The 12,830-nt window shown below is 50.0% G+C and overlaps 1 protein-coding gene across 1 annotated transcript in view; it reads left to right on the top strand.

Annotated features, from left to right (window-relative positions):
- GSG1L (GSG1 like) overlaps nucleotides 1–12,830 on the top strand; it is a 275,202-nt gene extending 262,372 nt beyond the window's left edge. Inside the window, exon 7 of the mRNA XM_049904399.1 lies at nucleotides 12,194–12,830. Within this exon, the coding sequence (XP_049760356.1) occupies nucleotides 12,194–12,291 (98 nt within the window). The 3' untranslated portion in view covers nucleotides 12,292–12,830. The remainder of the gene's footprint in view (nucleotides 1–12,193) is intronic.

Raw genomic sequence — 12,830 nt, 5'->3', positions numbered from 1 at the left:
GTAGGGGAGACCGTAAGGCAGAATCTAGGGCACTCACTAGGAAAACAAATGTCTGGAGCAGAAAGCAAATAGAAACGGGAGGTAAAAGGAGAGAAAGGGCCTGGCTCAAGATAGAAAAGGCAAGAGCCAATGTAAGAGTGAAGTTACAATGTTCAAAGCTCAGCTGAGCCCGCTGAATGCCCACTGTGTGTTTCCCTGCCCACCTACCCCGTGCAAAGGGCTCTTTATGCCTGATCTCATATCCTCTCTGACCCTCAGTTCTTGTGGCCAGGATCACTGCCCACATTTTGCAGATGAGGGAATTCAGCTCAGAGACGAGGAGCAACTTGCCCAAGGTCACGCAGCTTAGCTAGTCAGCGGCAGAGCAGTTACGGTAGATGTGTCAGACCCCAGCCCATATCTCTCAGACCTTTTAGGAAGCTCCAGTGGTTTCCAGCTGCCAGCACCTGTATTCCGGAACCTGGGAGCTTCCTCCACCACCACTCACAGAAGGCAGGGGTGCCACAGACATTGCTGTATAGATACCCTAGCTCCCTCACCCCTTGAGTGGGATTGCTGTGTTTCCTGGCAGGAGCCCCTCCCTGTGTCACTTTCTCTGTTCCCATCCAGCTTCCCTGCACCTCCTCAATATGTCACCAACCCTTGAGTTCTCTCAGGGTCTACTTCTGGGGGAATCCAAACTAAGAATCTGAACTCAGTCTGTCTGACTCCAAATCCTGTGATCCCAGTAACTGAAGGAGAAACAGCTCTGCTTGGAGGGAGAGGATGGTATGAGGAGGAGCCTGGGGGAGTCCAGCTGGACTCAAGGCGGGCCGAGAAGGAAGGAGGCTGGGCTCTTGTAGGGGGCATGGGCCCAGGGAGACAGCCAACCCTTCAAATGCTGATTGCCTGTTGGAGGAGCGATGGGGTGGACCCTGGGTCACACACCATTGCTTCATGCTCAGGGTCTGTACTCAGGTTGGGGGGTTCTTGGAGGAAGGGGTCAGGAGCCAATGGATGGAAGAGGCTGGGGAGCTTCTGGCTCAGTGGTCACAGAGGGAAGCAGGTCCATCATAGAGGGGAGAGAGGTGAGAACCCTGGCATGTTCCACAGCCTTCAGAGGCTCCCTGCAGAGTGGGCAGGAAACCCAGGATGGAGAAAGACCTCAGGGCTCACCTTGAGGGCAGCTGGGAGCTGGGAGAGGGAAGGCCAAACCTCTGAGGTCTGAGAAATGGAGCTAACTGACAAGGGGTGAGGGTGGGGTGGGGAGAACCCAGGATAGGCTCTGAAGTTTTCCAAGAACAATCAAGGGTACGGTGCCTCTGATGAGTGGAATATGGAAAAGGGGGTGGCAGGACTGTGAGGGGCAATGATGTCCGTGTTGAGTCTGAAGGGTGTGTGTGTGGGGGGGGGGGGTCCAGGGTGTGTGGGGGTGTTCAGGAGGCAACTGGGTAGATGGATGGGGAACTAACAGGGTGGTAGTACAGAATAGGAATAGAGATGACCGAAGCCCAGGGACTGATGGGACCTTCTGGGAAGAATGTGTGGGGCAGGAGAGACAGCAGCACCACAAGGGCCCTAACCCTGGGCACTCAAAGTGTAACTGTGGAAGGGGCTGCTGGAAGCTATCAGCTGTCCCCAGAGATTTTCCAAATCCCAGTTTCTCAGGGAAGAAAAGAGCCTCCGCTTCAATAGCCAGGTGCTTTTTTGATCAAGTACCCAGGCGTTTGCGGGGACAGCCGCCTCTCTGTGTGAGCGGAGGTGCTGGGACTCCTAGTTAACACGGGGAAGGAGAAGAAGACCCCATCTGTGTCAGAGCTGAGGGTGACGGCCCACAGGCGGGCTGGGATACTATCGTCAGGGTCCCGTATGCTCACCAAGGCGTCTGCGTAGGTTTAAGTTAGTGAATCAGTGCAGAAATATTGCAAAACTCATCCAAGCATTTTCAAAATGTTTTCTTGGCCAAAAACCCACTAGCAGCAAAGAGGCCACATGCTGGAGGTGAGCTCGGTTCCTTAGATGGTCTGATCAAACCACTGCCCTAGACTAGGAGCAACTTGAGGTCCAAGACCACGTCTGCTGGGCCCCGTGACCTCAGGACCCTGCCCGAGTTCTGCCATATGGAATGTGCCAACTGTGGGCCATTTTAACTATCCTGAAGTTGGCTGCTTCGGTGGCCGTTCATTTAGTCAACAAATCTTTACTGAAGAAGCTTCTCTGCGCTGGGTCCCGGGAAGCTGGAGATAAATAAGGCATGTCTCAACCCTGGAGAGCTCCAAGACCCCAGCCTTCATTGTATTGTGTGGTCAAAGTTACAATGGGGGTCAGTGCAGGCACTGTCACAGCAGAGAGGGGTGGCACCTCATTTGGCTGTGGGCAAGGGCAGGGTGCCGGAGAGGGAGGGGTGGAGAAGGGGTACTTGGGCAGGGATGAGCCAACTTGGTAGGGATTCTGCAGCTATAATGGCGATACCTCGACTTGATTATGAAAATGGACAAGAAGAACACAGTTCCACCATGTCTCTTACTTACATACAGGGGCAGATGACCCAATAAGCAAGGAAAGCATAGGCTTACTTGTGCTTACGTCCTAATCTGTAGTGGATCATCCACCCTGTCAGGGATTGTAAATTTGAAAAGAGGCATTGATTTCGTAGGAAGGTGCCATGGGGTTGCGAGAGATACAGATGCCAGCCGTACCTAGAAGCAGAATCGTTGATGTGGTGAAAAAATGTGAACTTATTCACTACAGATGACCTGGTAGGCAAGGTAAGCACCGTGCTTACCGTGCCTGTTGAATGATCTGGCCCTGCTTACATATGTTCTGAGGGCTTTACACGTATTGTTTATTCACTCACTTCATCCTAAATACAGCTCCATTTCACAGATAGAGAAACTGAGGCACAGGACGGTCAAATGGCTTGCCAACATCACACAGCCAGGAAGTGGCAGAGCTGGGATTTGAACACAGCCATTCTGGCTCCAAAGCCCACGCCCTACCCACTAGGCAAACTGCCCAGTGTCAGTCAATGGTGCCATCTGCCCTCCGGCAGGGTCCTGAGGACACTGGGCCCAGGAGACGTGGTCTTGGTCCTCAGGTCACTCACACTCTAGGATGGTGGCTTGATCAGACCATCTAGGGAAATGAGTTCGCCTCCAGCATGTGGCCTGTTAGCTGCTAGTGGGTTTTCAGCCAAGAAAATATTTTGGAAATGCCTGGATGAGTTTTGCAATATTTCTGCACCAGCAGCTGCTCGGCTCTTGTGATGGGCTGACTTTCCAGCAGGAGGAACGGGGGAGGAGGAATGTCAGGGAGTCGCATTATTAAACACTTACTGTGTGCAGGTCTGTACTAAGCACTTCACTGTCATTGCATTTGATGGCTGACACAGCCCTGGGAAGGAGGAGTTTTTATTCTTGTTATATCAGTGAAGAACTAAGGCTCTGAAAGGCTAATTGGCTTTGCTGAGCTCTCTGGACCACTGGGCGGTAAAATTCAGCTTGGTGTTTAGGTCTCTCCCCTTACTCTGACAAGGAGGGTCTTCCTATTCTGACTTGCAGACCCCCAGCCTCTCCTCCCTCACACCACAAAACTCATCTCCTTCACAGAGCCTTTGAGCCTGCTGTTCCCTCTGCTTGGATTGCTCTCCCTCTAAATCCTCACGTGGCTGCCATTGGCTCATCTTTTAGGTCTCAGCTGAAAGGCCAATTCCTCAGGGAAGCTCTCCCTGACCTAACCTACCTTCCCCAGACACCCTTACATGCGCGTTTTCTTTCCTTCAAAGCATTTAAACAAAAAAACCCAAACCCTTTGCCGTGGAGTCGATTCCGACTCATAGCGATCCTACAGGACAGAGTACAACTGCCCCATAGGGTTTCCAAGGAGTGCCTGGTGGATTCAAACTGCTGACCTTTTGGTTAGCAGACTTAGCTCTTAACCTCTATGCCACCAGGTTTCCTCAAAGCATTTAGCACACTCTCAGATGACCTTCACGTTTATTTACTTGCTTTGTTTCTTGTTTTGTTGCCTGTCTCCTGTAAGTTCCGTGAGAAGAGGCACCTTGCTGATTTTGTTCGCATGTCTCCTGAGAGCCTAGCACAGTGCGTGGCAAATAGTAGGTGTTCAGATGTAACTCTGATCCTCTAAGTTGCTCTCACCACTTCCCATCCCAACAGCCACTCGTATGTAATAACAGGTACATAAACTTACGATTGTCTTAACTGCCCCCAAAGTTGCTACTTTTTCTTTGGCTACTGTGATATGAATTCTGCCACAGTTTTTTTTACCCCCCTGAGGAAAGAGTTTACTTTTGAAACCTACCTTTGGGGCCTTGCAGAGCCACCAGCTAGTTCGGAAGCACATGAGACTTGACATTTGACGGAGGTGATGCTGCCATATGGTCCAGGTGTCTGCATCTTCCTTTCAGGGGCGATGGGCTTTGGACCTGATTGCAATTGTCAAGTTCAATGCCCAAGACAAGACTTTGACTTTGCCAGGTGCGTCAGTAAGGCTGGGCTAGGTGAGAGCTGTCACTTGCCGGCACAGTGGTGGCTTCTGGGAGCTCTGTCTAGACAGGTCTCTGCCGCTGCTGCCCCAAAAATAGCAGGGCGAATTTCAAGGAAGTCTTTTTCTGGGCCCAGAGCAACTTGGCATTTTTATTAGATCAAAATCAAATCCAATATAGTGCTTCTAGGGTTGCTTCCTTTATTAAAATGGAAACAGGCAATACTTCTGAAATAAATATCAATGCGAACTTGCTCTGAGCACAGACAGGCCTGCAGCTTGGACAGGTCCAAGTCCCTGGAACTGGGGCTTGAGGGATCCCACCAACTTTAACATCAGAATCACCTAGAGGGCTTGCTCAAGCACAGATTGCTGGGCCCTGCCCCCAGAGCTTTTGATTCAGCAGGTCTGGGGTGGGGCCTGGGACTGTGCATTTCTAACAAGTTCCCAGTGATGCTGCTGGTCCACAGACCACGTTGTGAGTAGCAAGACTGTCAACAGGACTAAGCCCTGGGCCAATACCTTCTCTCTGAAGCTACTGCCAGGTAGCAAGTCTGCATTTTGTCACTTGCTAGAGCTATCCAGCAACTTCTAGACTGAAAATGCTGCTTCGAGGGTCGAGTCTCCTCCAATCCATCCTCCTAAGACACAAACTTAATCATGTCTCCCCCAAGCCTCCAAGATCTAAAACCCGTATAATGACTCGCGCAGCTGGTGACCGTCAGGCTCACCCCCTCACACGTTCCCACCGAGCCCTTCTCGCCTTCTTTCAGTCCCTTATCACTCTCTGAGCCTTTCTTTGATACCATGTTTGTTTCCAGTCTCTCCCCACTAGAATGGACATTTCATAAGGACAGGGACCTTGTCATAGTCAGTGGCAATCCCAGTGCCTAGCACTTGGTAGGTCATCAATAAGTTTGAATGATTTCGCTTATTGAGTCCTGACCTTAACTTTGTGAGGCAGGAACAAAATACGAAAAGCCAAACCCACTGATGTCGAATCAAATTCCAACTCATAGCGACCCTATAGGACAGAGTAGAACTGCCCTATAGGGTTTCCAAGGCTGTAAATCTTTACAGAGGCAGACTGCTACATCTTTCTCCCGCAGAACAGCTAGTGGGTCCAAACCGCCAAACTTCCAGTTTGCAGCCGAGCACTTAACCACTGTACCACCAGGGTTCCTTGAGGCAGGTACCAAAAACCAAACCAAACACATTGCCGTCGAGTTGATTCCAACTCATAGCAACCTTATAGGACAGAGTAGAACTGCCCCATAGGGTTTTCAAGAAGCAGCTGGTGAATTCAAACTGCTAACCTTTCACCAGAGTTTCTGAGGCAGGTACCAAACCCACTGCCAATGAGTTGAGTTGATTCCGGCTCATAGCAACCCTATAGAACAGCGTAGAACTGCCCCATATGGTTTCCAAGGAGCACCTGATGGATTTGAACTGCTGACCTTTTGGTTAGCAGCCGTAGCTCTTAACCACTACGCCATCAGGGTTTCTGAGGCAGGTGCAGTGAGTAGTATTTCCATTTTACAAGTGAAGATGCTTGGGTCGTGAGAGGCAAAGTTCCTTGTCCTGGTCACACAGTCTGTATGAGCTGAAGTTGGGCCATTCTTCTCTTCTTTCTGCCCATTTTTCCCACGGCGTGCCACCCCAATTCCACCTGACTCTAGGAAGCAACCAGGGCAGTTGAAAACTATAGATTTCCGGGAGAATTCAGTTGCTCCATGTGGGGTGGGGCCCAGGAATCTGTATCCTATGAGCCTGATGAGGCAGAAACCCCTGGGGTATGGGATGAGTCCTGTAAGCCCTCAGGGGCCCTGCTGGGCCTTTTACTCCTGGCACCCAGCAACCTTAGCAACTGTAGCCTTATAATCCTCACCCCCTGGCCATATGTGTCATCTCTTCCAGGCGCACAGGGCTTCTTGCCTTCCCCCCACACCAACATTGCTAGGTTTTTCACACCTTCTGAAAACCTCATTTGCCTGCCAAGAACCCCTTTCACACCCTGTTCCTTCTGCCTGAAGTGACTTGCCTTCTTCCTCTGTTTGATGAAAACCAAGGCCTATCACTGGAATTTACTGCTTTCACAGTGCTTTCGCGGCTCAATCAAATGTCTTGGGATGGCAACCAGTCCCTCCTCACTACTTGACGGAGGTGGTCACGCTCATCTCTGCATTTTTTTGTCCTGAGGCAGGACAGCCTTGTGTCTATGAAGCAGAATTTCACAGTGGTTACGAGCCTAGCCTCTGGATTGAGGCTGCCAGGGTTCAAATCCCAGCTGTAAGACCTTGGACATTGGGCCTCAGTTTCCTCGTCTGTAAAATGGGGATACAAATGGCACCTAACTCATATTGTAGAGGATTAAATGAACCAACATACGTGAGGCGCACTGGATGGTTTCTGGCATGTGGTAAAAGCTGTAGGCATGTTTACTGTTATCATCTCTTCATCTGTTTAGGTGTCTGTCTTCCTCCCTAGACTGTGAGGGCCCAGAGGGCAGGTCTGTGTCTCATTCATGTCTGTAGACATAGCACCCAATATGGACTCTAACACATAGTAGGTGCACAACAAATGTTTAATAAGAGAACAATGCAGTCAATGGGTCCGGGGAGAGATGGCAGGCTAAGTGGACTCAGCTTGATCCCAGGTGTGGACAAGGACATGGGGTCCCCAGAAGATGGACTCCAGTGAAGAGAAGCCTGGGCCCCCTATTCAATCTGCCAAGACAATCTACCCTGCCAAGGTGGACCAGAAGACCCAACCTTGGATCCCACATAAATCTGCCCTTCCTCCTGAATCTTCTGTTGTTTATTCATTTGGCAGATCTGGACTTCTAACACTGTGTCTGGAATTGTGCTAGGCACTAAGAATACAAAAAACAAAAACATACCAGTTGCCATCAAGTTGAGTCCGACTCATGGCAACCCCACGTGTGTCAGAGTAGAACTGTACTCCATAGGGCTTTCAATGGCTGATTTTGGAAGTAGATCATGGGCCTTTCTCCTGAAGCATCTCTGGGTATATTCAAACTGCCAACCTTTTGGTTAGTAGCTGAACCCATAACCATTTGTGCCAACCAGGGACTCTGCTAGGATTACAATGATGAATAAAACCAGAGCTTTGTCCTCATGGTACGTATCACTGAGTAGGAAGGACTGGGGAGGAAAAAAGTAAACAGATATTACCAAATATTTCAGTGCCTCCAAGGTCCCTCAGGACAGAAATTTATAGAGCAGGGTCGACTGGGATGAGGCCATCAGCATGCCCTCTCCAAAGCTGTGACATTTTAGCTAACAGCAGAATGATAATGGTGCCACTAGCTGCTGGATCTCCAAAGCCAAATACCTCAGTGCCATATCTATCTGGAGGGCAGGGTTCCAGGTTGGGCAGACGGACAGAAGGCTCTGATAGGCCTGAGAGTCCTAGGCAGAGGCCTTCAGCACCTTGGAGAGTGGGTGGATGAGCCACGGAAGGCACTCCCTTATAAAAGGACCTGGCTCTTGTGTGCTAGGCTTGGCTTCTATGGGTCAGGAACGCCAAGACCAGCTACCTGTGCAGCCCTGGGGCCTGCCCACCTTCACTAATTACTTTAAAAGCTGCAGGGTGGCCTTGACCACATCACTTCCCCTGTAAGTGCCTTGGTTTCCCATCTGCATGTTTGTGGTGGTGTTGGCATTCTTGGTCTTGAAGGGTCTTCCTGGGGAATCCACTGTGGAACAAAGGGTGTGATTTAATTCAATTCAGCAGATCCGAGAGCTGGGCCCCAGGATCATGCTGCCCTGGAGAGAGTTCTAGTCAGAGGTTTCCCACTGAAGGATTGGAAAATTAAGACTGGAAGAGTGGATGTTAAATATGTTGGCTTTGATCTCTGGATTAAGAGAGGAATAGAAATCACCGCTTCTGAGAACTCCTATGGGAGGTTCTCTGCTAAGCCTGGGGTTCTCCAAGGTAATTGAAAGCACAATACCTGCCACCACCTCTCTGCATGGGACTTTGGACAAGCCCCTTCCCACCAATGGGCCTTGATTCACCCATCTGTGCAAAGAGGCCATTAAGCCCTTTTAGTGCTGGCTCTTTGTTATTTTCGTATCCATCAGTATCTAAAGTCAGATAACTAAGGGCTTCTATACAGAGGACCTGTTGGGCCTGCTGATCTAACTAACTAGCTGACTCTTGTAAATCACATTCATTTGCAGGCTCAGAGAGGTGAAGTTACTTGTCAAAAGTCACACAGCATAAATATATATATTAGATATATGTATGTATTTATGTATCACGGAAACCCTGGTGGCATAGTGGTTAAGTGCTATGGCTGCTAACCAAAAAGGTCAGCAGTTTGAATCTACCAGGTGCTTCCTGGAAACTCTATGGGACAGTTCTACTCTGTCCTATAGGATCACTATGAGTTGGAATTGACTCGACGGCAACGGGTTTCGTTTTGGTTTGGTATGTGTCACAAAGTTTTATAAGTAGTGGAACCTGGGTTTGAACCGTTGACTGTCAGACTCCACATACAGTAACGGCCTGCCCCAAGCCTATAGCCCAGAGGAGAAGAGGCTGAGAGAAAAGCCTCTTCGTGATGTACAGGATTTCAGAGCAGAAAGGGTGGGTGGAGCTCAGCCTCCAAGCTCAGAAATCACCCCATCCTCCTCCTCAATGGTTTCTTTATTTATTAAGAAAGTCAGCTCAGGGCTTGCTCTGTGTCTGCCCAGATGCTGGGGGCTGAGGGTTGCGGGATGAAGCAGACTTACTCCCTGTCCACATAGAATCCCCAGGGTAGCTGGGGAGACTGACACTGAGCTGGCTACTACTCCGTGATGAGCACGAAGGGAGAGAGGGATATGCTGGGTGCTGAGGCAGCACCATGGAGGGGAGGAAGGCTGCCTGGAGGAGGCGACATTTGAAAGAGAAGTGGGGAATGCAGTGACCAGAGAAGAGCAGGGAAGGGTACTTCCAGCAGAGGGACCAGCACGAGCAAAAGCTGGAGTCAGAATAAAGATGTAGGTTGGGAAACAGTTCAAGATCACAAAAATGGCCTCCCATGGGCTGAATCTGACCTGGGAGATGTTACTTGGCTCACAAAACATTTAAAACATTTTTTTTTTTAAACTTTAGTTGATATCACTTAAAAGCCAGAAGATTTTATTTTGAAATGTAGAATTTCAATGGAAGTTTTTGAAGATCTGAGCCCACATTCCCTATGGTAACAATTGGCTGCCATGATGGCTGCCTCTGGCCCACTTTTTCCATTGACATTATTTGCTGGGGTCCAGTAGACATTTTGTTGGGGTTCCCCAATCTGTAGCACAAGGTGATTTTTATGACTGCTGATTGGCCCAAGAATAAAGGAACTGGGAGACGGGGGAAGTGGGTGGGTTTCTGGTGGGCTGTGGGATGTCTCGAGTAGTGATGGTACTCCTCTGGTATGGTGAGGACAGGGCTCCCCCCACACTGTAAATGGCTCTGAGCCCCAAGTGCCTTCTGGGAGGTTGGAGGGGGGAAGAGAGCCCCAGTCCTCAGCAAGTTGGCTTTTGGATCCAAAAAACAAAAAGCCTGATTTAACTTAAGGATAGTGATGGTAGACTTTCTTTTTCCTTAAAAATACATGATTACTTTCTCTCTGTTCCAATAAACTCTCCAGGGTTCCGCCTGTTGGTGGCTGTAAAAGCAGCTACACTCACTTCTAAATACTTACTTAGAAAAACAATCAAACTCTTCTGTGCACCAAATATTTGCTTCCAGATTTAAAAAAAAAAAACAAAAAAACCCAAGCACCTTTATTTTGGCAGCAAATGCTTCCAAAGAACATTTCAGTGACTGGGGCCAAAACAAATGTTTTTCTCCCGAGGCCAAATGATTCCAGAATGTTTGTAAAATGTTTCCCACCATCCCCCTCCCCCTTTTAAAAAAATAGTAAAACTAGCAAAGCACCAACAATAAAAATAATAAAACTGGAAGAAAAAAAAAAAAAAAAGCCAAAGGAAACCCATACCCAGTACTGACATAACCACCTTCATCTTCTCTTGTTCTCTTCTAGCCTTGGGTATTAGGAGGGATCTCCCAACAGTCAGGGCTGCTTTGTGGGGAGAGGAAGAGCAATGAGCTCGCTGTCCCTGGAGGTGTGCAGGCAGGAGCTTGGATTCAGCAGGAATTCCCACCTCCAGGGGCTTTCTACAAATAGCCTGTGTACCCCTAGAGTGTGACAAGTGTGTCTGAGTATCCATTAGAGAGCAGAGTAGAAAAACAAGACAGCAGAGAGCACGCCTTTTTTTTTTAATGCTGAAGTTTGGAACCAGAAAGAAATGAATCCAATCCAGATCCACCGTGGCTATGAATCCTAAGGCAAGCTACTTATCCTTGCAGAGCCTCAGTTTCCTCACCTGTAAAATGGGTAGTATGTGCCTCATACTGTTGTTGTAAGGATAGACTCTAGTAGGGTGTTTAGGGCTGTAAATACTCAGTAAATGTTCGTTTTCTGCCCCCTTCACCCCACCACTCCAGTCTTCTCCTTCCTTTGTGTTCCTCTTGCTCTCTGCACCTCTGAGTACCCACCATGGGTTCAGCCCTTGCTCTCTTGGGCTCACAGTCTAAAGGGGTGAAGCTGGCACATTGTGTGCTCAGGTGGGTGCTCCAGGAGGAGGGAGACCCCTAAGGGTCAGGGAAAGGATGTCAAGGGCGGCTTCCTATAGGAGGTGAAACTTGAACTGGGCCTTGAGGGCTTGATGGACAGAGGGTGAAGGCAGGGGCACAGCATGGAGTTGGGAATGGTTCTGGCATGCTGGCAAGACCTTGAGGAGACTCTTGAAGGAAGGCAGGGGAGCGATCTTTCTGAGAATCAAGGAAAAGGCAAAAGAGTGAGTACATGAGATTAGGAGGACGTTTCCAGCCCTTCCTCTCGCCCAGGGCACCATTAGGAAGTAATGATGGGGAAGGGAAAATGGGAGCTGCTCCAAGTCAGCTCTGGGCAATCCATGGACATGCTCACTGTCCCAGGGGCCAAGTGAGGACTAGGAGTGGGAGAGTCACCTACACATGTTCTCCTTGTCACCCTCCCACAGCTCCTTGGACATGTGTGGGCACATGATGGAGTTCAGGCAGACCTTACTGGGTAGGTGGGTGGCTAGGTGGAACAATGGTTCCAGAATGGCTGGGACAGCTGGGTGAATGGGTAGGTGAAAGGGAAGGGTAGGTAGAAAGTGGGCAGGTGAATGGTTTAGTGCAGGCTGGGTGAATGTGTAGGCAGGTGGGTGTGTGGGGTTGATGGGTGGATGCAGGGTTACAGTGATGAGCGGTTAAGTTGGTGAGTTAGAGGATGAATGAGAGGGTGGGCAGAAGGTTGGTCGGTTGGCTACTTGGTGAGTTAGTGGATATATAAGCAGATGAGTGGAGAGGTAGATAAACGGGTGTTTGGTAATAAGTAGATACATGCTTGGAAAGGTGGGTTATGGGTGTGTTAATTGGGTGCAGTGGTGGATGTACTGGTGTGTTAACAGGTGGGAGGTGGATGAGCGGGTGTTTGGGTTGGTAGTGGGAAGACTGTAAGTGGAATGGTGGATCCATTGGTGGGTTGGTAAGTGTATGGCAGTGAATATTGGTAGATGTATATGCCAGTGGGTGGATGTGTGAGATGGTGAGGCAATGGGTAGATGGATTGTGGGTGAAGCAGGGTGGCCTCAGCACTGACCGCCTTGTCTCTTGGCAGGACACCAGCCACACATGGGGGATTCCTGGCCCAGGAGTTCTGCACAGGAGGCACCAGAGCTGAACCGCCAGTGCTGGGTCCTTGGTCACTGGGTGTGACAGACACCCCAGCCTGGCTCCTGGACCTCAGGCCACCGCTGGCACCACTTACCTGCCATAAGACCACTAGTCAGGCGCCACTGGATATCTGGCCTGTGTGCTGTCAGCTCAGCCAGCCTTCATTGGAGATACGGGGCCTGTCCTTCCTGCGGCAGCCTGGGTCTCAGAGCTCTGGGGCAAGGGAGTGCACAGGGCTGCCCAGGGCAACTTTGGGACAGCAACCCCTAACTCTTGCCACCACCACATACAGAGCCCTGCTGGGTGCAGCTGGCACCAGGAATGACACGGACACCAGCCACTGAATGCCTGGATGCCCACAGACCAGCCAAGAAGTTCAGGAGGTGCCCGGAGGTGCCCAGAGGTGCAGAGCCTTGAGGGGGGCAGAGGGCAAGACTTCCTGAAGGAGGGACAGCTGTGCTGGCACTGCAGGGGGAGAGTCACCAGCAGGCACACAGCAGGGGCTCAATAAATGCTTGTTGACCTGTTTTATAGCTGTGTGTGAAGGCCAGTTGCTCTTGGGGCTACTAGTTGCCCCACCT

Source organism: Elephas maximus, chromosome 12 (genome assembly GCF_024166365.1).
Source record: "Elephas maximus indicus isolate mEleMax1 chromosome 12, mEleMax1 primary haplotype, whole genome shotgun sequence".
Classification (NCBI taxonomy): domain Eukaryota; kingdom Metazoa; phylum Chordata; class Mammalia; order Proboscidea; family Elephantidae; genus Elephas; species Elephas maximus.
This window is presented reverse-complemented; position numbering and strand designations above follow the sequence as displayed.